Source organism: Aplysia californica, unplaced genomic scaffold, assembly GCF_000002075.1.
Source record: "Aplysia californica isolate F4 #8 unplaced genomic scaffold, AplCal3.0 scaffold00536, whole genome shotgun sequence".
Taxonomy (NCBI): Eukaryota; Metazoa; Mollusca; class Gastropoda; order Aplysiida; family Aplysiidae; genus Aplysia; species Aplysia californica.
Genome location: NW_004797806.1, coordinates 418,189 through 442,080, shown reverse-complemented (window position 1 = coordinate 442,080; position 23,892 = coordinate 418,189). Strand labels below are relative to the sequence as shown.

Here is a 23,892-nt window from a genome sequence, read left to right as displayed (position 1 = left end):
CTCTGTCTTCTCCTCTGTCTCTGTTTCCCTATGTCTCCTCCTCTATGGGGATTAAAGGATGCCTTTTTTAAGTCTGATTTTTTTTCTTATTCTCTGGTTTTTTTCTGTATGTCTGTCTGTCAGTCTATCTGTCTGGCTGTCTGTCGGTCTGCCTTCTTGTCTGTGTGTGTGTCTGTCTGTCTGTCTGTCTGTCTGTCTGTTTGTCTGTCTGTCTGTCTCTGTTTGTTTCATTAACTTTGACGGCGGATGGTTGGAGGGCGCCATTGGTAAGTCCTGTTCCTTTTCGTTTCCTCTGTTGTTTCTCTCTAGCCTTTTCCCTGCACTATATGGCCGTCATTATGTCGAAGTGTTTCTTTTTATTCAAAATTAAACCCCTCAAACTATGTTAAACTAAATTGTTCTCTACCAATATGTAGCATTTACCTTGTAGGCTCAGTTACTGCGGGTGGTTGGAGGGCGTCACTGGTAGGTCCTACTTCTTTATTTTCCCACTGATGTTTCTGTCTGTCTGTCTGTCTGTCTGTCTGTCTGTCTAGCTTTTTCCCGGCACAAAATGACATTTATTGTGTCGATGTGCTTCTCTTTACTCTAATACATCAGTTACCTTCCCACTCAAAACGGACTCCCTCTCAGCAGATGGCGTTGACGTTGAGAATGTTTCTTTTTCTCTTTCATCAGCTTGGAGATGCTGCTACAAGAACGCCAGATGGACCCGGAGCAGATGTTGATGAACTTGGGTTTTGGCGGGCAGGCTCCGGCCTATGTCCCTTCCTTAGCGCGGGTTCCAGAGCGCTTCCTGAGCCACCCGTCCCGGGCGTATGGCATTGACGTACAGAGCTCTACAGAAGACGGGGAGGGAGACGACCAGGGAGACGGAGGAGGAGGAGGAGGTGGTGGTGAGGAAGCGGCAAGACCAGGTACCCCCTCCGGAGGAGTAAACACAAGTGGAGGGGGAGGCGGAGGAGGTGCAACGACTGTGGCGAAAAAACGGACAGGTGGGTTTTATTTTCAGGGTCTTTTCTTTTGGCCTCAACCGGGTTATGTGGATTTGATGAGTCTTTGGGCACGAGATGTGCCCTCCCATTTCTTTAACAGGGAAGGTTCTAAGTGTTATTTCACCGCAGACACGCTAACGTATTTACGTGCATGTCAAGCCAAGGGCCAAAAGAATGCTAAACGAGACCGGAAGAGAAAAGTGCCTTCCAAGAAGAGAAAAGATGTGCAGGTAGACAGAAGTGAGGCTGGAGATTGTACATTTGGTGGTGGTGTGTCAGATCTCGATACGAGTGCTCGCAGTTTCAACTTTGAAAAGGATGAATTGACTTCCAGTGTATGTTTAGATAACTCTCTGGATGACCACGCTGATCTAAAAGTGTGCGATCCAGATTTTAACGACTTTGATGGAGATGGTCCTGATTATGTAAATATAGACGCTCCTGGTCTCCCTGAAGTTCCTGGAACAAAGTCTCGGAGCAATGAAATTACGTTAGAACGCGTTTCATATCAAGAGAATAAAGATAGTTCAAGTAGGACAGAGGAAAATACGTGTCAAACAGAGAATATGGATGGTTCCCATCTAAGCCCTCTTGAAGAGCCGAGACAGGTCAGAGAAAGTAGTCCCAGTGAGAAAGTGCAGGAGAAGTTAAGTAAATATCTCGGCGTCAGCTACGTCAGAAAGGCAGCCAAAAAACTCGGAGAGTCCATTTCTGAGAGGATACACCGAAAGTCGGAAAGTGGTTCCGACCGAGAAGGGTCTGCAGAGTTAAGCTTAGGTCAAAGTATAGTCAAACATATAGGGAATGTCGCATTGTCGTCTGCGGCGCAGCAGAGAAAAACTAAGTCGCTCAAGAATGGTAGTGGAGAAAGCAACACGTTAGGTATACAGACAGGTCGAGAAAATGAAAGAGAATCAGGTAAAAGTCTGAAGACTTCAGCACTTTCAGCATCGTCCTCTGTAGAAGATCGGACAGGGTCGGTTAAGTTCAGGGGTAAACAAAGATCTTTCAGAGAATCTCCCGAGGAGGATGCTGCCGTAGGCATTTGTTCTGTACAGAATTCAACTCGGACAACTGTTAGTGAAATATCTAGTGTTGTGACACGTCATCATGGTGACGTCACGTCCAGAGGGCTGGGGTCTCCAGGCTTGTCTCGGACTCCAACGGGAAGTAAGAAAAGTTCTGGCTGTCTTCAAGGTGACACATGGCAGACGTCTGCCGCTACAGCCAATAAGGAAAGTGTCAGTGTTCCCGTTGTCTCGAGCGGGCGTCGGGACGACTTGTGTAGTGTGACGTACGCGGCCGGCGACGCTAGGGTCAACCCAAAAGTGGAGGCGGTACGAGCTGGTGGAAAATTGACTTCGGGAACAGGCAATGACCGTGCTGTTGCTGCTTCCCGTCCAAGACGTCATGAACCTTTTAGAGAATCCGATGACGTGTTGAATGTAAAAAGAAACTGTGTCTCTGACCTCGTGAGCCAAGATGACAATGATCAAGGCAATGTTTTTGCTCTTGAGACAAACGACGCTCAATACACTGCCGACGACAACGAACTGGAATGGTGCTACGACCGAGACACTTTGTCGCTCAGTTCTTACTCTTTGTCTTCCGAGGCTTTCAATTCCGACGCCCCTAATACGCTCAAACACCCTGCATCTGTACCCACAGACAATGGTAATATTTGTAAAAACCCTCAAAGATCAACCAGCCTTCAAAGGCAGGCAAGTGCAGAGGCGTCCCCACTGCGTTACTCGCCAAGTGATCAGTTTTACGACAAGACTCATACGCAGTCAGATGTTGATTCTCACGCTAAACCTGTTTCCACAACGAATGAGCTGCAAGGCGAAGCTCAGATGTTTCACACTGCTGTTGATACAACTGCTGATGACTTGGCATCCTCTCTCTGTGATACTCTCCCTCAAAGTGTTAATTTTACAAATCTTTATAAATCCGATTCTCCTTTTGGTATGATAAGTGATATTGATAATAACACTTTGTCGTGTTCTTCTGATAATCCCAACACCACCCGCGAATCTCAACCTGTCACTACGAACGCTAACACTTTCTGCGAAATTAATGAAAAGTTGTACCCACACTTAACCCAAGTACCTTCAACATGTGGTGTGATTGAGAGCGAAAGTCGGACATCCTCCGCTCAAAGTTCACAGGGCGCCGACGTGGGAAGAGCCCCCTGCAAGCCCCCTCCGCGGTACCGCCGCGTGTCGCGCAGTCTGTCGTCTCGCAGCTTCTTCCAGGAAAAACGGCGACCTTCCCCTCTGACTTCCGAGGCCGCCATCCCCGAGGTTGCGACCTCCGACGACCCAACCACCGCGCCGACGAGACCGCCCAGGAGACCGCCAATGAGGCGGCGTACGAGCACGGGTTCCGTGTGGCCGGGGCGGGCAGGGGGCGACGACTTCTCGCGGCTGTCGGCCAAGGATTTTGAGGAGATGGACATGTCCAACGTGAGCACGTCGTCCTCTGACTCGGAGGACGAGCCAGTTTCTTCTCGCCGCGGCAGCGTGATCTCGGAGCGAGAAGAAACTCTTGTGTAGACAGACCCCTGTTTCTGTTCAGTCTGCTATCTTATACCCGGTCGCTACCTCAGAATCGCTAAGTTCTCTCTGTTCAGTGTCTAGTTGTAAGAAATTTGACGCCAAACGTCTTTAGTTTCACATGTCAAGCCTTTTTTAATGAAATTCTTGGAATATCTTGATAACGACCCAGAATAATCTCATGATTTTGATAGAGCAGATAGAGCTTTTGATTTTTGATCCCATGGTCTTAGTAACTAAAAACGGCCAAAAATGTCAGATAAAACTTTGTAATTGTGAGGTAGCGCAGTGTACACTGCCAATCGGACTCAACTGATCGAGTCGCGAGCAGGCACCTCCATGGAGAGATACACTGCTGTTTGGATTCAATTGGAATGGGTCGTGGGACCAGTCGGGTTTTAATTCCTGGAGGGGCAAAAGCTACCATTTTGACACAATACGACCATTTCGACTGGCGACCTTGAAAAATAATAAGTGTATTTGATTTGAAGGTCGAAATCGAATTTAGTCGAATTCGCTCCAAAATTGTGCCAAAATGGTAACGTTTGCTCCGTCCTTGAAGGAATATCAGGCTAGCCCCGACTCAGTCAAATGACTTCGATTGTCAGTGTGCACTTGGTATTTTGCACGTGTTTCTAGCTCTGTGACCTTTGTTCTACAAACTGCTGTTCTGACTTACCTAACTTATGACCAGGCTTTTTTTTTTTGGGGGGGGGGGGGGGGGACTGCTCTACTGTGATCCGCTTCATCATCTATTTGTTATCGCAATCTGGTGTCATGTTTCAGAATTGCTTAGCTGAATTTGCAAGTGTAGACAAATTTTCCGGTTCAAGGCTTATCTCTGCTCAGAGTCAACCTACATAGTCTAGACCTAATTTGGGCTTACTCCCTAATATTAATAATATCGTATCACTATTAATATTATATTTTATCTGTTTCTGTGAAAATATTAATGTCACCGCGACTCATCGCAAAAAAAGCAACTCAGCATCGACTAATTTAGGATTTATTAGCTATATTATAATTTTGTAAGTGTTTATCCCAGGTGTGGAAGTAAGTGTTTGTAGCGGAATATCCCAACAAAACTTGATTAATATCCCATGGCTTCTGTGTGATGTCGCACTCTTGTTCATGAGTTTGAAACAGGAACGCGATAGATAGTTCCTAGGCTGCTTTGTTGAAGTACATAATAGTTGTATTTATTTGAATGCTGCGAAGTGATATTCATTACAACGGGCAAATGAATAGAAATAATATATTTTCGTCAAAGAAAGTGAAGTTATTGTTTTTTAAATTGTACGTTGTCTTGTTCGTTTTGACATGGTGCGTTTTGAGTGTGTGTATCTTTGCGGCGCGCGCGCGCGCCCGTGTGTGTATGTGTGTATATTTGTGTGTGTGTCACTGTATGTATTGGAAGGAAAAGGGAAAAGTGAGGTCATTTCGGCGTTTTTCTGTTATATTTAGATTTCTTGTTTGTTAATTTTTAAAAATATTTTTTGTTATGTAGTTGTTTTGTATGGGGAAGATAGAAGAATTATGTGTAACCGAGTTCTGCAAACTGGGTTTTGAGATTTCTTTTTTTTGGGGTGCATTTCTATTCCATTCAAAGGGGGGAAATGTGAGGTGGGGGGTGGAACAGTTGGGATGAGTTTTCTTCTTTGGGCGGTTATGTGGGACTGCTTTTACTCTTCCTTCCACTTTCATAATCTTTGGTTATACACAACTCTCCTTCTGTCTGTCTGTCTGTCTGTCTGTCTGTCTGTCTGTCTGTCTGTCTGTCTGTCTGTCTGTCTGTCTGTCTCTCTCTCTCTCTCTCTGTGTGTGTGCGCGCGCGCGCGCGCGTGTGTGTGTGTGTGTGTGTGTGTGTGTGTGTGTGTATGTGTGAATAATTTGAGGGTGTGTTTGTGTGTGTTTTGGAAGAGGGACGTGTCTGCTTTTCATTGCACTCTAGCGACGAAATATCCTTGATCAAGACCGATTTGCAGTGCCCTCATAGACATTAGTGTGTTCATCTGAAGCTTCATAATGTCTTGGCTAGTTTGTTATGGTAGTTTGCCTGCAGTGCTGTCCTTTCTTTTCCCGGAGGTGCCGATTTTCCGGATAAATCCGGATATTCGGAACTATGAAGCCATCCGGATATTACAGTACGTTGTAGAAATAGTCATGATACAAGATGTTTTAGTGGAATCTGAAGATATTTTTCCCTAGTCAGTTGGCACCTCTAGTAGCTCTTTTCTTTCCATCACCTCGCTTCTTCTACTGCTGCGCAAGAGATCCATTCTTTTATTCAACCCGAACTGAAGTATGCCTTGTAGGTTCTTGGCTATGAAAAGAAAAATGTATGCTATGCTCAGAGGAAAGTAAATCAGGACTTGCTGACGTTCCACACGTACTGGGGTTCGATATGGAAATAGAACACTGTCATGGTTAACAGTACTCCTGTTGGTATTTTGATGACCCTTGGAATGTTACACCAGCTTGAGTCTTTGAATTGATTGTTTTCGAGAGGAAAGGCTGTTTTGTTTTTTTCTGTTGGGGAAGGGGGGGGGGATATTTCAAGCTCGATAAGAGGTGCTGCGTGGTGTAGTAGTTAGTACTCTTGCCTCATAAACCGAATGTAGTAGGTTCAATGTCGGCAGTATATCTTCAGGGAGTTGGGTTTTTTCCCTTTTTTTCCCTCGAGTTTTCATAACTTTCTTTGGCTCGCAGCAGAAAGGAGCTCTGTCTCTTACGTACCCATAGCTATCAAATTATAAAAAGGGGCGTAGAATAGACCCAGAAGAAAATTCGTCTGAAAATGTGTACGCGCTTCGTGTATAACGCAAGTGTGTTAGCCCCGGAACGTTGTTCTTCTTGCTAGTATGTTGCAACAAATTGTGGCCCCTACTTCAGTGAGTGTGGGTGGTTGGAGGGCCCTGCTGGTGGGTCCTAGTTCTTTACTTTCACTCTGTTGTTTCTGTCTGTCTGTCTGTCTGTCTTACTTTTTCCTAGATCTAAAGGACCATTATTGCGTCGATGTCTTACTCTTTACTCAAACAAACAAACAATACTTCAGTGAGTGCGGGCGTCTGTGGTGTAGAGGTTTGGCGCTCCGCCGTCGCTCACAGGAGAATCGAGTTCGATATTCTTCCGTGTGGGTGTGGTGGAGACTTTCCATTGAGTGTGTCGCTCTTTCTGCTGGGACGATTTTATCCCTCTCAGCCCGGGCCGGTCCTGACAAACAGAGTCGAAACCGGCCTCCTAAATTTATCCAAATTGTGTCGATTGGGACGTAAAATCGCTTAGAAAAAAAGACAGTGATGACCCTGACAGTGTGGACGTTCTCGTTTACACCATAAATTCCACGGACACATAAAGGCTCATAAATCGTTCCCATTTGGGGCTTGTAAAACAACTCCATTTGGAGACAGCTGGTGTCTGTAAAAAATGAGCTGTAAATAGTGTGGCTCGTGTTGGTTCGTGAAAGTATCATGATCGCTGGCCTGGGAATGATCTTCAGGCTTGCAAACTGTCCTGTATTTCCCGGATTTCCCCGGGACAGTCCTGGATTTGGCAGTCGACACTCTTGTTTGTTTGTTTTGGAAAGTGTTTTTTACGGCGCTCGCAACTGCAAAAGATCATATGAGCGCGTTGGACACATTAACCATTTTCAGTTTGGTAGGAATTAGTTTTGAATTTTCCCCGGGCGGCGGCCGAATCCTAATCTATTTGACCACTGAGGGATCTTTAATGTGCGCAACTTGCACACTCTGAGATTTTTCGCCCTTATCCGAGAAGACCTGGTGTTAGATCTTACATAGCCTAAGATTTGGGGTGTGGCTGAAAAACAGTAGTAAGAAGAAGCCAAGGAGTAGCAGTAGAAAGGCTGCAGAAAGAGTCCAGAGGAGCGGCAAAGAGAGGGGGAGGGGGGACTCGAACGGAGATATAACATAGACTCCATAGAAAAGCAGTCGCACTTGGTCTTATTTTAGTGATGTTATAACACCGTGTGTCTCGGATTGAACTTTCAAAAAGTTGGCAAAATTGGACCTTTCACGTTTCTCGACTTCTAGTTTAGTTTGTGTTAAGAGGAGGACATCTGCTCAATGACCACCTTCTTTAACTTATGCGTGGAAAGAAAGGCAAACAAAAGCAACAGAGAGCAGGGAAAAAAGGGAATACTTTCAGCTCCTTCAGCTCTCGATATTTTGCCTTCCTTTGATTTGTCTTTTTAGTTCCATAAAAGATAGTGCAGTATTTGTTAACTCAATGAGAACCGGAGAGCTGTTCGCCATCAACAAAAGCCACAAATTATAATACAATTTGTACGTACATGATAAATTTGTTCGGAGAGATGCGATCGCAGAGCAGTAGTTTCTTGCCTTGTCCCACTTGACTGTCAGCGATGTGACGAATCCGCCTGAGAGCAGCAGGTAATTTTGCGTATTCGCTCCTTGGCATGACTGTACATTAGCCTGACCTTGCTGTCTTTCTTTACTGGATGGACTGTCACTTGTATTTTTTTTTCTGTGTTTGACTTTTGTTTGTTTTTTTGGGTTTCTTTTTTCCGTCGCTGTGGCCCTGACCTTGATGTACCGCCATCTGTTCGTCACTCTTGTGTATCACCCCCCCCCCCTCGGAAAAAAACAGCCCCAAAGATTGACATTGGTGTTATGTTATGTATGCATGCGTTACTCTGTATTACTATGCATAATATTTAGTATTAGAGAACCAAGAGTAACTGGTCGCTCTTACAATGTACTAAAAGTAGTTACTGCTAGTTATAATTTTTTGACTTACTGACTAAGTGAATAGAGATTGAGTAAATTGATTGTTTAAACACCCTCTCCTAATCTGTGTGTTTAAAGCTTGTTGTTGCCGATTCTCACCATTTATTTAAAAAAGAGAGAGCGCGCGGAAAGTTCCACTTTAATACGTTTAAAAAGAGTTCGTGTTAAGCTAAATAAGAAAACAAGCAAACTTAATAGGCCTTTTGAGCGTTGACAAGTTTAGGTAAAAAATAAAAAAAAACACTCGTAAGGATGGATTTTCAGACTTGAGAGAAGTGCGCTATTGCCGATATAATCCCACGAACACAATGTTATTGTATCAATGATTGGCAGACCTCCTTTTCCTGTTTCACGGATGACGTGGCTGGTTGCATGACAAATTCGTTCTCAACGACTCGGAATGTCGACGTGTCGTTGTCCATATCCCTCTACTCGCTCCCAGCTTTTGGCAAAGACTGAAATTATAATATTATTATCGAAGGCCGGGCGCTGTCATGGCTAGCTGCCGCTCTTTGCTCTCCATAAAAACTTCACTGAGCCAGTGCACGCTATGGACGCCCCTCCAAAGAAAGAGCAAAGAACCAGTGTCGCTATAAAGTCGAGTTCGCGTGCAACCTTTCCCCTCCCTGCCCTTCATTTTGCTCCAAATAGAATCAAATGGTGCGCTCCATAATGAACCGGAATTGCGCTAGAGTGCACAGTCTTTGATATTATAATTAAACTCTCTGAGCTTGTGGCGAGTGGCGTTCACTCTTGTTTCTGTCACCTTCTGTGGAATGACATCCTTGCAATCTTGTTCAGTTTCTCACTTCACTCGGTCACTCACTGCCCTTTTCGTGGTTTCTGAACTATCCCAATGTATTGTTGTATTGAAACTGGCATCGTGAGGCTTACGGGCGATACGCAATACGTGATACATTAGTGTTTTCTCTTTTAATCCTTTCACTGCCAGGCTTGTTCCACGATCCTATCAAAATATTATATAGCCCAAGACAGCTTCGAGCCGTGCACGGAAGAGGTTAAGAGTGTGGCTTTTCTGTACTATTTTTTTGTTTTTAAGGTTATTTGGTTTTCTTAAATGCTAGCAACCGTCTTTGTTCACCACTGGGGTAGGCCAGGCAGTTTTTAAAAAATAATTACCTACTGTTCAAGCTTCTTTTGTACAAAATGCTGCATAAATCACAGCTGTTCTTATTATCTACCTATTTTTTCCTTTCTCTTGCTCACTGTCCTGTCTGTTTGTCTATTTCATTTTATGTCTACTCTTATAAGTTATTTATTTGACTTGCGTTGTGCCTTTTCCTTACAATTTCTTGAAAGAATAAATACTGCAGAACGATGTTCGTACCAATGTTCCAGTTGTCCTCTTTATGTAGTACATTTATTGTGTGTAGACTCATACTTGGACAAATTTTAATGTAGTTTCATAGATAGTCATATTACCTCTTACTACTGAAGTATTTGTTTTACTTACTTTAATAAAGTTTGGTTTTTGCATGATGTGGTGCTTATGACTGTAGCTCAATTGATTTTACAAAGTAAATATTGTGTGTGAATAATTTGTGTGTAGCTATTAACAGATATTATTTGAAACTTATCATCAGTCCTGCATGATGTGGAAACATTCCTGTCCTTCTCAAATTCATGTTTTCATATTACAGAGCGTTTTGAAAGCATATTTTACTCTTTTTTTTGTAATCTGGCGATTTGTCAAGGTTTTCTTATTCTTGTTCTGTTGTGTAAGTTTTATAGACGGGCGTCTATGGTGTAGCAGTATGGTACTTCACCATCGCGCGCAGGAGACGTGGTTTCGATTCCCTCTTGGGGAGAAATTTAATGTTTTCTCAGTGTCTCCCGTCTTTCTGCTGGGACGTTGCGTCCCTCCCTAGCCAAAGATGGCTCCGATAGACAGGCTCGGAGCAGCCCGCCTCCTTAATGATCATAGTAGTGTTGATGGAGACGTAAAACATCAGCGATCACATTTGTACTTTAAGTTCTGTAGCCTGTCTCTTTTGCCACCTTTCCTTTGAACTCTGTGTGGTATCTACATGCAAAACGCATTTTTTTTTCTTTATACGCATCTGTCACGGTTGAGTAATTGAAAGATATTTGTGTCTGTGTTTTTATCTAACGCTTACTTCAAAGAGAGAAATGACGAGCAATATTTGTGATGGCATGCTTTTGTGTGACTTTTCCCTGACTCATTCATGAAGTCTGTATATATGAGAGTGGTTTACACCAGAAACAGTACTTTCTTGTACATGTTTTGTCCGTTTTTCGAAGGCTTCAAGCAAGGGACTTGGGAACTCCATAGTTCGAATGTATATTTCCCAGCGGGATGACTAAACAAGTACAAAGTACAAATCATTTTATTTATATTTCCTTAACGTTTCATAGTATCAAATTTTTGTAATAAGAAAATACGGATGTGAAAGTGTTATTTGGGTTGAGACATTTAAAAAGTTGTAAAGCGCATTGAGCAAGCTGTAGAGTATGGATTTATGCGCTATATAAATGCAGTTATTATTAGTACCGTAGTAGTATTGTTTTTTACATTATTATTATGAGTAGTACTTTATCATTATTATTATTATTACTATTATAATTATTATCATTATTATCATTATCATTGTTGTTATTATTATTATTATTATTAATATTATTATTATATTGCCCTTTGATGTTCCAGGCATCTGGACTCTGGCTCGGACGTTGTCGATGCTGAGGATGAGGTCATCCAACCCTCTGGGTCACGTGAGCCCGTCCCGGTCCCCCTCGGGCACGCCCCCTCACATCAACAGCATCCTGCACCCAGCCAATCAGCGGGCGCTGGCCAGTAGAGGGTACTACATTCAGCAGGTGAATACTTCGTCGTTGTTGTCGTCGTTGTTGCTGTTATTATTGTTGTTGTTGTTGGTGGTGGTGTTGCTGCTGTTGTTGTTGTTGTTTTTGGTGTTGTTGTTGTTGTTGTTGTTGCTTCTGCTGCTGCTGTTGTTGTTGTTATTGTTGTTGTTGTTGTTGCTTTTGTTGCCATTTCTAACCCATAGAAAAAGACTTTTAAGGTAGCTCTGTCTCATTTGTTCGTTTTCTGTGTTTGACATTCTATGAGTTTGTTTCTTTGTTTCTGGGTTTTTGTTCTTTTTTGTTTTGTGGTGTTTTTTGTGGGTGTAAATTTGGTTTTCTGTTGTTATTTTTTTTTGGGGGGGTGGCATAACGTTTTTTATATTTTGTTTAAAAAATTTTGTCTGTTCGCTTTTATTTCGGAAGAGGAGAGGAAAAGGGGGGGGGGGAGATGGGAGTTCGGACCTCTACTGGTGGCAGACAGACAGGTGGTGTCTGCTTACATTTTTTCCTCCCGTTGATATGTTTGTTTACCTCACATGTTTGTGTTTGCTGCTGTCTGTATCGCGTGCTTGTCGTCAGGGTTAGTCCACATCCTGGTCGTCCTATCAGTTCGTTTCCCTTGCAAGCAAAGGTTCCGGGTTGAAGGGTTTAGATTTACAATTTTGGGGGTTATGATTTTTTTTTTTTTCATCATAATTTTTTACACATTTTATACTTATGTAGACGGATATGTGTGTTTGGAAGTTGCTTGGGTTTTTGTGGGGAGAGGAGATTGTTTTGTTTTGTTTCAAATATAAAAAAATGTGTCTGTCTGTCTGTCCGTCCGTCCGTCCGTCCGTCTGTCTTTCTGTCCGTCCGTCCGTCCGTCCGTCCGTCCGTCCGTCCGTCTGTCCGTCTGTCTGTCTGTCTGTCTGTCTGTCTGTCTGTCTGTCTGTGTGTCTGTCTGTCTGTGTGTGTATGTATTAAGTCAGTGTATGCTGTAGCCACAGGGGTTGGATGGCTAATGTACCTGAGTTGTATATCTTCCATTCACGATGCGTTGGTCAGTGGTTGGCAGGTGCTCTGGTGTGGTTTGCTCCTTCCTTCTTTCCTATCAAAAAACTATCGTCCTGACCTCTCCTCCTTCTGTTTTATATTTATTGTTACTCTCTTGTAACAGATTTAATCTTCGGCACTTATATGACCTTATAGTGTTGCAAGAGCCGTAAAACTCATACTAAAACTAAAACACTAAAAGTTGATATCTGTTGTCCTGTAACCATATCAAGGCGCATTTCACTCTGACAATGCTGTTTTTGTTTTGTTTTGTTGTTCACTTGAGGTCACCGCACATGTGGTTGGCGGGTGCTCTGGTGTGATTTGCTCCTTCTTTCCTATCAAACATCTTTCGTCCTTTTCTCCCCTCCTTTTTTGTGTTTGTTACTCTCTTGTAACACCTCTAATTTTCGGCACTTATATAACCTTATTGTGTTGCAAGTGCCGTAAAACTCTTACTAAAACGAGGTCACCGCGTTCCGGGAGTTTCTACACTGTCCTTGAACCTGATCATGTTTTTTTTTTTTTTTTTTTTTTTGGTAGCCCTTATCGTTATTCCCCCTTTTATAATTTATTCGCAGCCCCACATGATAACGTCGCGAGGGACGAAATAGGACGACACGTTCGTTACTCGCGAGGAATATTAAAATTAGATGTCGAAGTAGGACCACAGTTTATAAGAAAGGCCCTGGGGTATTTGACTTACAACATTCACGTGTCCTTGTGACAGAATTAAAAGACCTCTGCACGCGTCCGCTCACGGGAAAGAACACACACACACATCCACGTGTCCAATTAGACTGCATACAAAGTGTAAGGACGGATGAATCACCTTCCCCCCACCCCCCAAAAAAAAACTTAAGAGAAAAATCAAGGAAAAAACTTTGAGATTATGACATTCGATGAATCCGGGATTGCATATTGTAAATAATGATAATGTTTTTCTTTTATAGAGGGTCCCTTGCCTACCACGTAGTTTGTTTGCTGTCTGAAATTGTTAGACCCTATCAGTCTAGTCATGGCGATATAATTGCAATTCATTTTTATCGGAAACGGATCAGTTTGTATATCTGGTATGTACCTGGCTCTTTAGAAATCCTACATCGTGCAGCTAAGGGTGCGAAACATATGACTTTCCTGGAGTGGGGCAGGTCTGGAGGGGTTGGGGTAGGCTGTACTGTACTGTACTAGAGCATACCATACCATTCCATACCGTACCGTACTCTACTCTACTCTACTCTACTCTGCTCTGCTCTACTCTGCTCTACTCTACTCTGCTCTGCTCTACTCTACTCTACTCTACTCTGCTCTGCTCTACTCTACTCTACTCTACTCTTCTCTACTCTACTCTACTCTATTCTACTCTACTCTACTCTACTCTACTCTACCGTACCCAACTGCACTCTACTGTGTTTTCTGGTTTCTCTCACAGGGGTGGCCCAGGGGTACCTTTGAGGAAGCAGATGAGCTGGCCCAGGAAGAGAGCGACTCCTCCAAAGACGCGGCGTCCAAGCGGAAAATGTTCCAGAAAGCGCGCTCTCGCCGCAACTGGAGCCTCTGCGACTCGGGCGAGAACGAGGCCGGCGAAGGCGGTGGAGGCGGAGGTCACGCCGGCGGTGGCGGCGCGTTGCCGCGCGGCAGTGACTCGTCCTGGGTGACCAAATCCTTGGACGACCTGCTGAGCGGCGACGAGATGGCGCGGAGGGATGACTCCTTGGCCCGCGACGACTCTCTCGGCCGCACCGCCTACTTCAGCACGACCACCGAGTCGTCCACGGACAGTCTCGACGCGCCTAACTCGGACACAGAGAAGGCGTTCGAAGAAATCCGGAAACAGTATAAGGAGAGCCAGAGGAAAGAGCGGGAGAGGTCTTCGTCTGAGGATCTGTTTCTGCCGCGTAGGAAGAAGCGGTTGTCCAGCGACCTGGCGGACCAGGACCAGGCGAACACTTCTGCTCACGGGACTGACCTGCTGAGTGCCGGTGACTTTAGCAGTAATAATTACTTTATCTCGCCTGCCAGTTCCCGGCAGGCCACCGTGGAGAAAGCGCCCACTCTTCACGATCAATCAAGTATTGTTGTAAACGACCCGGACGATTTTTGTGATAATAGGGTTAACGATAATGACAGTAATAATAACAGTAGGAGCGGGGGCGGCTCAAAGGTGAGATGGGGCGCCGGCTCCGACGAGAGGGGTTCTTGCGAGAGCTCTAATTCCGATGACGTCATGGCGGTCAAGCGTCGCACCAACAGCGTGCAGACGTACGGCGGCGACGGGCTCCACGCGAACGACGTGCGGATCATTGTGTCCGGGACGGAGTTACCGTCCTCCGAGTGGCCCGGTCCGGCTGACGGAACAGCCGGCGGCGTGGGGCGGAAGTCCGCCAGCCACCTGACCGTGTCGGGTGCGCAGAGGGCCTCGTCCGACTCCGGCTCGAGCAGCAGCGGGGGCACGGCGGTGGGCAGCAGCAGCGTTGCCACGGCAACCGACGACGCAGACACGCTGCGGTTTAGCGAGTCCGAGAACAGCGTCACCGACCGCGACTCCATCTCGCGGACCAACAGCCCGTGCCCCTCGCAGGCGGACCGAGTCCACAGGAGACCGCCAACCTCCTCGGTGGCGTGCCAGGCCTCGGAGAGCGACCTTGACACCGCCTACCTGTACGCCAACTCCTACTTCAAAGTGCTCTCGAGCAGCGCCTCCAGGTCGCGGAGCTCTAGCGGGGCTGAGAAGGGGAATATCGCCAGGTTGGATGTGTACACTGGAAGATCTCGCAGTGGAAGTGGTCGGAATGCTGCTCCTGACACAGACCCGAAAGGCCAGGTAGGTCTTTTCTTCTTCTCGATCGCTTCACACTTGAAGTCTGGTATCCGTCATAAATTGGGCAGTCCTGCTCAGTCCGTATAGCTTCTCTTGTAGTGTCAGTGGGGTTAGCCACGTTTCAGCCAAATAGAGGATTCCACGTAATTGGTTACAGCCTAGGTGCATTATTTTGATTTTTTAAAATGTATTTTTAATTTAAAGTTGTTGCGTTTTAAATTAAATAAACTGTTTTGTTGTTGTCACTGATGTTGTGGTTAGACATCCCTGCTAATGCAGTATCGCGTAACAGGTTAGCATGTAACTCATGGATATTTTTAAAAATATACATGAACGTATGTACGTGTGTGTGTGTGTGTGTGTGTGTGTGTGTGTGTGTGTGTGTGTGTGTGCGCGCGCGTGTGCGTGTGTGTATCTGTGTGTATGTGTATGCATGCAGGCGCGCACGCAAGCACGCGGATGGATGATATAGAAAGAATGAATTTTGTCTCTATGGGTTTGTGAGGGGGGATGGGGGGGGGGAGAAAAAGGACAGGGACGATTCCCAAGTCCTTTGAGAGACAGATTGTCCTTTGATGACATACATATGTGAGGCAGCGTGGTGGAATCAGGCTCTCGTCAAAATAATCAAAGTGAAGAAACTTACATTTTTCTACAAGTTTGTGAATTTTAATCAAATTTTTGTTTTTTGGTTCAACACCTTTCATGTCCATTAAAGAACTCATTTCTGAGTGGATTTTTCTGAAAAACGTTGATTAAAGGCACAGAAATGTAAATTTTCAGTTGCCACGGACTCTTAAGCTAAGGAAATAACCAATCTTTGGCGGCCATTTTCTCACTAATTCTACCCCTGAAAACAGGTGACCCCCACCTCTTTCATTCGCAAATATCTCAACTTGTATTCAAGATAAATGGATATTTTTTTCATCCAAATAAAGACAAGTGAACAAGCTTTAAGATGATACCGATAACTCTACGCGCCCAAAAAAGGACGAGAGCCTTATTCCCCCGTGCTGCCTCTCTTATATACAATGTATATTGCAGCTCCTCGTGACCCCTGTCTGTATCGTATGTCCAGTCTCAGTTCGTGCCTCTCCCTCTGTTGTTTCTGTGGGCTTGCTTTTTCCAAGGCCAGCACTAGATGGACGATCATGTGTCGTTGTTCTTCTCTTTACACAAACAAACGATCCCCCCCCCTCTCTCTCTCTCTCTCTCTCTCTCTCTCTCTCTCTCTCTCTCTCTCTCTCTCTCTCTCTCTCTCTCTCTCTCTCTCTCTCTCTCTCCCTTTTGCTCTCTCTCTCTCTCTCCCTCTCTCTCACTCTCTTTCTTTCTCTCTCTCTTTCTCTATTTCGTTCTCTCCCTATTTCATTCTATCTCTTTCTTTCTATCTCTTTCTTTCTATCTCTCTCTATTCCTCCCTCTCCCTTTCTCTGTCCCTCTCTCTCTCTCCCTCCCTCTCTCTCTCTCTCTCTCTCTCTCTCTCTCTCTCTCTCTCTCTCTCTGTCTCTCTCTCTCTCTCTCTCTCTCTCTCTCTCTCTCTTATTCTCTCTCATTCTCTATCTCTCTCTCTCTTTAGTGTTCATTTTCTTTTGCTAGCATTTGTACATTCTAGAGTACGTGCACACTTTCCTCGAAACCAAGCCGTTCACTGACATTTTGAAGTAAATTAAAGACATTGTGCCAAGAATATACTATTTATATAATTGTGACTGATGTTGTCGCCTGGCAGGTTCAACTGTGCCCTCTACCGCCACATATCAACCCAGTGGAGTTGATGAAGAGACTGCACCACTCTCAAGGTGAGTTGATCTGAGTTTACTCATGCCTTAGTTTTTGTTGTAATTTCTGCTGCCGCCGTTTTCTACGAATATTTCTGCCATTGTTACTGCTTCCTCTGCCAATTCCTCGAGATGTCGTAAAGCTTGGGACTGAGGAGAGTGAGAGATATTTAAGTCGTATTTGAGACGTGGGTCTATGGCCACCTTGCGCTACCCCCCCCCCCAACCACTCCCCGAAAACTTCGGGGGTTAGTCAGATCTTTCTGTGTCGCTTTTTGACAAGGCACTGACTGGTTGTTTCAGCTAATATTCTTATTCCTCGGTGACGATGGACTGAAGGCCAGCTGAAGTTAAAAATAAATAAATAAAATATAGGAACTGTCAGTTTCAACAGTAACGGCTGACGGTTAATCCCCCGCGTTTGACTTTTCACGAATTCGGGTTATTTAATATAGTTTGTTTGGTTGGTTGGTGTGTGTTTTTTTATTCTGACGGAGAGAGATACCGTGTATTGGGTTGGAAGGGGGGGGGGGTGGAGGGTGTTTGTTCTTGTTTCGTTGTTTCGTTGGGGGGGTTTTTGGAGGGGGTGTTTGTTGAGGGTTTTTTAGGGGGGGGGGGTGGAGGGGGAGCAATGGAAGTGGTGTGTTCAAGACTCAACACAGTGAGCAAAATTCACGGACATAGGAGAGACACCAACCACATAACGTGTAGTCGACTGAAGTGAAATCTACAGATATTATTGTGCTGACAAAACCGTACCAGTGTCGCTGGCAACAGCAGGCGCCCGGGGTCGTTCAACAGTTTTTGTCAAATTCGCTTCAGCATGGATATGGGTGTGCTTGTCTTCACTGAGTTGGAGTCTTGCAGTGTGCCGCACGGCGCCATGTTGGATTTCTTCTAAGCCCGCGCGTGAACCACAGGATTGTATATAAGATAATTCTATGATTGGAATTGTATGAAAGAGAAAAGTTTACCATTCGTTGATCAACTGAGTATTTGTATAGACTCCCGTTTACTGTGGACATGATTTCGTCTTGTATTTTGTCACCGGCTGTGAACGAACGTTTCAGGAAAACACTGGGACGGAAGAATTGTTTGGCTCTTTAACTGAGTCTTTGCGTGTTTTGTCAGGGATTTTTTGTCGACGAACCCAATTTGTGAAAGAAGAGTTAATTTGTGAGTGATTCGTTAATCTAATTTGGCCGCGATTTCTCACTTCCTGTGACATATCAACGGTTGAGTGCAAAGTGATAGTTTGTCGTAAGAGTCGCGAAACAAAAGAAGAGTATAAAACGTAAAACGCGTAAGTGCTTTCAAGATAATTGATTAGATAACAAGATATTACTATGGGTCAGGTTCAGTCGTCGTACGTTGTGACGAAAAAACTCCGCGAAGCCTTGACACCCACCAACCAACCGCGGGGTTTGGCGTGCAGACGGTGTCACGTCGAGAACGACTGGGTCCGAAGCTTTGGTTTGCCGACCTTTGACCTCGGAGATGACATGAAGACGAGTCCACTGCGCAGTGCCAAGTATGGAGGTTTGGAGAGTTGTCTCTCGTGGCATCCGTTCGACGCCAGGATTTGCCAGCGGTCCGTGGTAACCGCAGACCGAGACAAGAAGCAGCAGTCGAGCAAAGATAGCGCGCTGACGCCTACGGGGTTTCACGTCTGCTGCGGCCGGAAGTCTTCTATTTGGGCGCCATGTTGCTGTCAGAGCAGTAAACAAAGCAGGAAACGGAAATCGTCAGGGGGCGGCACCCCGTCCCTCCCGCGTCGGGTTGTGGTAGTTGTGGATCAGCCGGGCAAGGGGAGAGAAGTAGAAGAAGGGATGAGTGGAGATACCGATACGCCGCCGCCGAAGAGTAAGTCGTTGCGAGAAAGGAAGCCCTGTGTTCGTGGCTGAATTTAGATATGAGCTTTTACGGGTTTACTGTTCCCTAAGAAAGATGCTGAATAAAAACTAAGAAAAAAACTGAGGAAGGACTTCTGTAACGAGCGACGACCCCCCAACAAAAACATGGTACAAAATGTATATAAAACAACAACAAAAACTCCAAGACTACTTTGTATACCAACCCTTCTCTGTCCATCCTCTTTCTCTTTTCTCATTCCTCTCTGAGGTGATCCATTAAACGGGCATTTGGTGGGTGTCACCCGTAGTCCAGTCATCCTTTACTCCCCTCTGTATGTCTTCTTTTTATCATGCACCAAACGACGGTTGTAATGTAGATGAGCTTCTCAATAGCCTACTCAGAAATCATGACTCAGAACCCAGGGCCCTTTTGATCTAAATTGTGTTGCTGGGAGTGTAAAAGCACCTTAATTAAAAAGGACCCCCAAAAATAGGACCCTTTTGCTTTTCATGTCAAATTTCTTCTTCTCTTCTTCTATCCCGTGGTTGAGGCACCACTGCATTTGAAAACCAGCTCTCGCCATCTATTTTTGTCCTCCGTCAAATTTCAAGACTTCCCAAATTCAGAACACTCCCTCATGAGTTAAATCCTGTGTAAATGTAATTTTTCAGTGTCCTTCCCTTGATCTTTTCAAGGGGGGTTCATGAGACCTCCAGATAAAGTGTTGAGATATGGATTAGTGGATGTAGTTTGGGGGCAGTAATTGGGTCTCAACTGCGTTTTGCTGGTGGTGTGAGGGCTGTGGGTCCTACTTTTTCACTCTTTGTCAGTTCTGTTGTTTCTGTCTACCACTCTTGTTATCCACTGACATTGAATAACCACCATTATGTCAGTGTACTCTTCTTTACTCAAAAAGGCAAAAATCGCTATTTTTAAAGATATAAACCCGCCTTTTTATAGAGTATATCTGTCAGTCATCCAGGATGTTGCATCCCTCTCACCCAGGTTAGCCCTGACAGTCAGAGTTGAGCAACCCGCCTCATCATAACCTAAATAGTGTTGATCCGGGCATGGATTTTCTACAATCACTATTTTGAGGGGGGGGGGGGGAGAGTTAACACCTTTAACCTTCAGCACTAAAATAAATTTACTTTGTGTTTGAAGTGCAATAGAACTCTTCCATGAGTGGTTGGTGGGTGCTTTGGTGCAGTTTGCCACTCCTGTCCTATCAAATATCTATCGTCCTGTTCTCTCCTCCTTTTTTGTGTTTATTACTCTTTTGTAACGCCACTAATCTTCGCCACTTATTTAACCCTATTTTGTTGCAAGTCCCCTAAAACTTTTTCTATAGAAACTCAACTGAATTCTACTCTTTGACTCAATTTGTGTGTTTCAGAAGGGTTATCTCGCATGGGCAGTGTCCAGTCTGACAGCAGCGGTTTTGGCGACGCCGACCCCTCGGCAGAAGCCAATAGTAACCAGGAGAGTGACCAGGCCAAGGTAAGATGACCACTGAGTTCCCCATGTAACTGTTATACACCCAGGTCAACTTGAAGTTATTTTGTGTGTGGGTGGTGGGCGAACATCTGTTGTAAAATTCTTTACTCGCCCACCTTGTTTTCTTTGTATGTAACTCTCTAGCAACACCTCTAGTGTCCGGCACTTACACAACCTTTTTGTGTTGTGAGTGCTGTAAAAATGGGAGTTCTTCCGAAACGAGTGACCACTATGAGACAGAGTAGAACAGAAGGGTAGGGGTAAGGTTTAGGGATAGAGTTAGTGGTAGGGTTAAGTCTTTTCTTTATTGTGTTTGTTGATGGTGCCCAAATGACCTTATGCAGTTGCGAGCGCCGTAAAAAGTCTACTAAAACTAAAACTGTGTTTGTTAGGGTTGTTGCTCGTTACGGAAGTCCTTCCGTAAAAATTTTACAAAAATAATTTGTCCAAGGCAATCACATATCACCTGTACAAAATAGTCCTACAAATGACACTTCCCACCTTCACCCCCACTTGCATTTTTTCTATGTGATAATTATACTACACTGTCCTTGAGGGCTACGTGTCTAAGATGACCGCTTTTCTCCCCGACAAGGATGATCCTCTTGAACAAGGTCAACTACACCTATGTAAACTGTCGTACGATGCTTTTTTCAGCTCCTCATAAACCAAATGATGATCCTCATGTGTACCTCCAAATTAGCGTGCATATGTTTAGAAGTGTGTGCTTAATCTCTTACAGTAGGTGGTTGGCGGGTGCTCTGGTGTGGTTTGCTTCTTCGTTCCTATCAAACGTCTATCGTCCTTATCTCCCCTTCTTCTTTTTTATGTTTGTTACTCTCATGTAACACCTCTAATCTTCTGGCGCTCATATGACCTTATGCAGTTACGAGCGCCGTAAAACCTCTACTAAAACTAAAAAACGAAAAGTAAAAGCGATTACAAAAACAACCTAGACAGCTTTCCCTGTGTGTGTTTTCAGATGGGGCTGATGGGCTCCAGCACAGAGAGTGGAGGGACACTGGCCAGTAGCTCCCACACGGCCGTCTACACCGGAGGGGCGGACAAAGGAGAAATAGCCACACAAACATCTGTCGACCTGGACATGGTGAGTGCCACTGTGTTGTGGGGGTGTAAACACACGTACATTTTAAAAACAAAAATAAACAAGCAGAAATGGCTGCTTTTAAGGACAAGCGGGCTAAAACCAGATTTCTGGGTTTTTCAGAAACCTTGACTACACCAAAAGTGGGCATTGTCCTACCTATAGGAGAAGTTTGGTTTCATTGGTGTGTATATTTGTTTGGTTATAGACAAAACTCTCATTGTCTTTTAAAGAAACTGAACAAGGGGAAAAAACTTAACCTTCGATCTTCTCTAAACAGCATTTTTCGGGATAGCCCCCTTGTGCTTAAAAGCGACGAAATAGACAAACAAACAAAAAAACGGTGAGCTAGGAGGGAGAGGAGACTGGAAAAGGCGGGGTAGAACAGTGCATCAAACTTGTCCAAGATGATCATCCATTGTCAAGGCTAAAAGTGGTCATTTTAGACAGGTGGTCTTCTTGGAAAGTGTGATTAGGATAGTGAAATATAGAAGTAGAAGAAAAAAACGCAAGGGGGGAGTTGGAAGTGGTTGTTTGTACTGGCGATTGTCTTGAACAGGTGGTCGTAACAGCAGGTTTGACTTAAGTTTCTAAGAAATTATCTACCAGTTGTTCCTCTTTTGTGTGTTCATTTGTTTTTTTCTTGGCTTCATAAATGTCCATCAATTTTCCTCCTGCGACCACAGAAGGTCCAATGATGCTTTTTGTTGTAGCCATTAATTCTTTATTAGGCTATCCCTATTTGGTCTGACAAGTATTGGCATCTTGCTCTTCATTAAAGTGTGTTTGTATGGATTTTTGCCATTTCATGGAGTTCAGTATGACAGTAACTATTCCATACATGCATCATTTCGTTCTTCCTCCTTTTCACAGATCAGCCAAAGTGTCGCAGGGGCAGCGAAAGATAGCCCACGTCCAGTAGCCAAAACTCAGACAAGTGAAGACGACTCTAACAAACCAGCACGCTACGTGAGCATGTGTTACATTCCCCCGCTCAACACCCAACCTGTGGATGACCTTGGATTGCGGTACAGGATCCGGCCGGGTGCCGAGACCCACGACGAGCCCTCTGGGACACAGTTCAGGAGGGCTCGGGGGTTCAGTGTACCGAACACGGGCTACTTTGTAGATGAGGCTGATACTGTCGCTTACCTCCAGGCCAGAAATAACAAGGCTGCTTACCCTGCTGAGCCCTCTTTGGCCTTTGAGCATGCAGTGACAGTGTACGACCCAAGACTTCCTACTTACAATGCTGCTAATGCTGCGGAATTCAGACGCGCTCAGAATGTCAACAATTCTTATTTTAAAAACCAAGATGGTATTTCTCGGCCCCAGGGCTCTCGTCAGCCGCATGGAGGCCAGGCCCAGAGCAAAAGTGATCAAGGATATCTGCCTAGAGCTGATGACTCGAATAAGATTTTTACTTCCCCGTTATATAGCCACCAAATACACCCGGGAGCTTCACGGCATATTTCTCAAGTGTCCTATCGTGTTCGACCTGTCCGCATGCGGAGTACAAGTGGACTGTCTGACGACGGTCTGGACCGAGACACAAGAAATGACGTTCCTCTGTCCGAGGAGCTTGCTCAAGCAACAAACGCAAAGCAAAAAGATATTCCCGGATTGTCACAGACTCCAAAAACATCCCCCTCCGCCTCCGGGCACACACCTTCCACCAGCTCAACCACACAAATCAGCACCATCAACATCCCTCCCAGCCCGCTGGTTCAACGCACCACTGTTACCATGACCACAACGCCAAAAAGATACAAGGGAGTCGAGGGGTTCAATTTCCCGCCTCTCGCGGGTAACCTTTCTGGATTTGAATCCAACAGCCGCCAGCAACAGCATAGCACACCCCGTGATCCCCCGACCACCTCTCGGCAGAAGTCGTGTGATATACTGGAAGATGATTCACTCTTTGGAGTCCAGATAGACGGGAGCTTCCCACTTCAGAATCGACAGAACGCGTTGCACGGTAGCAACCAGGGGCGTGCGTACGTCCAACATCCGGCTGTTTTCAGAGATGGACAAAGGGGGAGAGGAGGTTCCTCCGAGGATTTCTCTCAATGGCAGCACGTGCCGCACTGGTTTAATCAGAACGCCGGTGCTGGGTACGCTTACTCTCTGCCCCCCAGTGCGCTCTCAAGAACATCCGATGATCTCGATACTCTGTCATCGATGGCTGAGACCAGCTCTGATTTCTCAATCCAATCCTCCCCTGAAGGTCACACAAAGACGGGAGTTTTGGATGCCCGCAAACTGGCCAGAATGATCAATCAGCCGATGTACTTCAAGGTGAGACAACTCAGTGTTTTGTAGTGGAAATGGAAAAGTAAGTTAATTTGATCCACAAGGCAGGTGAGGTTTTTGATCTTTACAGCTCTTTTTCAAATGCCAATTTAATTTATTTTGCAAAGTTTCCACTCAGCATCAGGAGTAATGAACAGTTCACAGTGGAAAGGGGTATAAAATAAGACTCTAAAATACATTTTTTTTTGCCTTTGGGAATCCTCAGCTTCATTTTTCCTTTCTACTTTACCCTGGCGATATTTAGCGGGTGCTGGGAGGGAACCACCGGTAGGTCCTCCTTTTCTTTCCTTCTGTTGCTTTTATCTGTCAGTTTTCCTCTTTTCTCA

At 45.0% G+C, this 23,892-nt stretch overlaps 1 protein-coding gene across 1 annotated transcript in view; it reads left to right on the top strand.

The window, feature by feature from the left end:
- The window catches only part of LOC101857591, a gene marked incomplete in the record, with an annotated part of 154,189 nt that overhangs the window by 120,911 nt on the left and 9,386 nt on the right, over positions 1-23,892 (top strand). Inside the window, 7 exon segments of the mRNA XM_035971917.1 lie at positions 679-995; positions 11,009-11,178; positions 13,631-15,022; positions 16,749-16,818; positions 20,048-20,151; positions 21,131-21,256; positions 22,127-23,551. Of these exon segments, the coding sequence (XP_035827810.1) occupies positions 679-995; positions 11,009-11,178; positions 13,631-15,022; positions 16,749-16,818; positions 20,048-20,151; positions 21,131-21,256; positions 22,127-23,551 (3,604 nt within the window).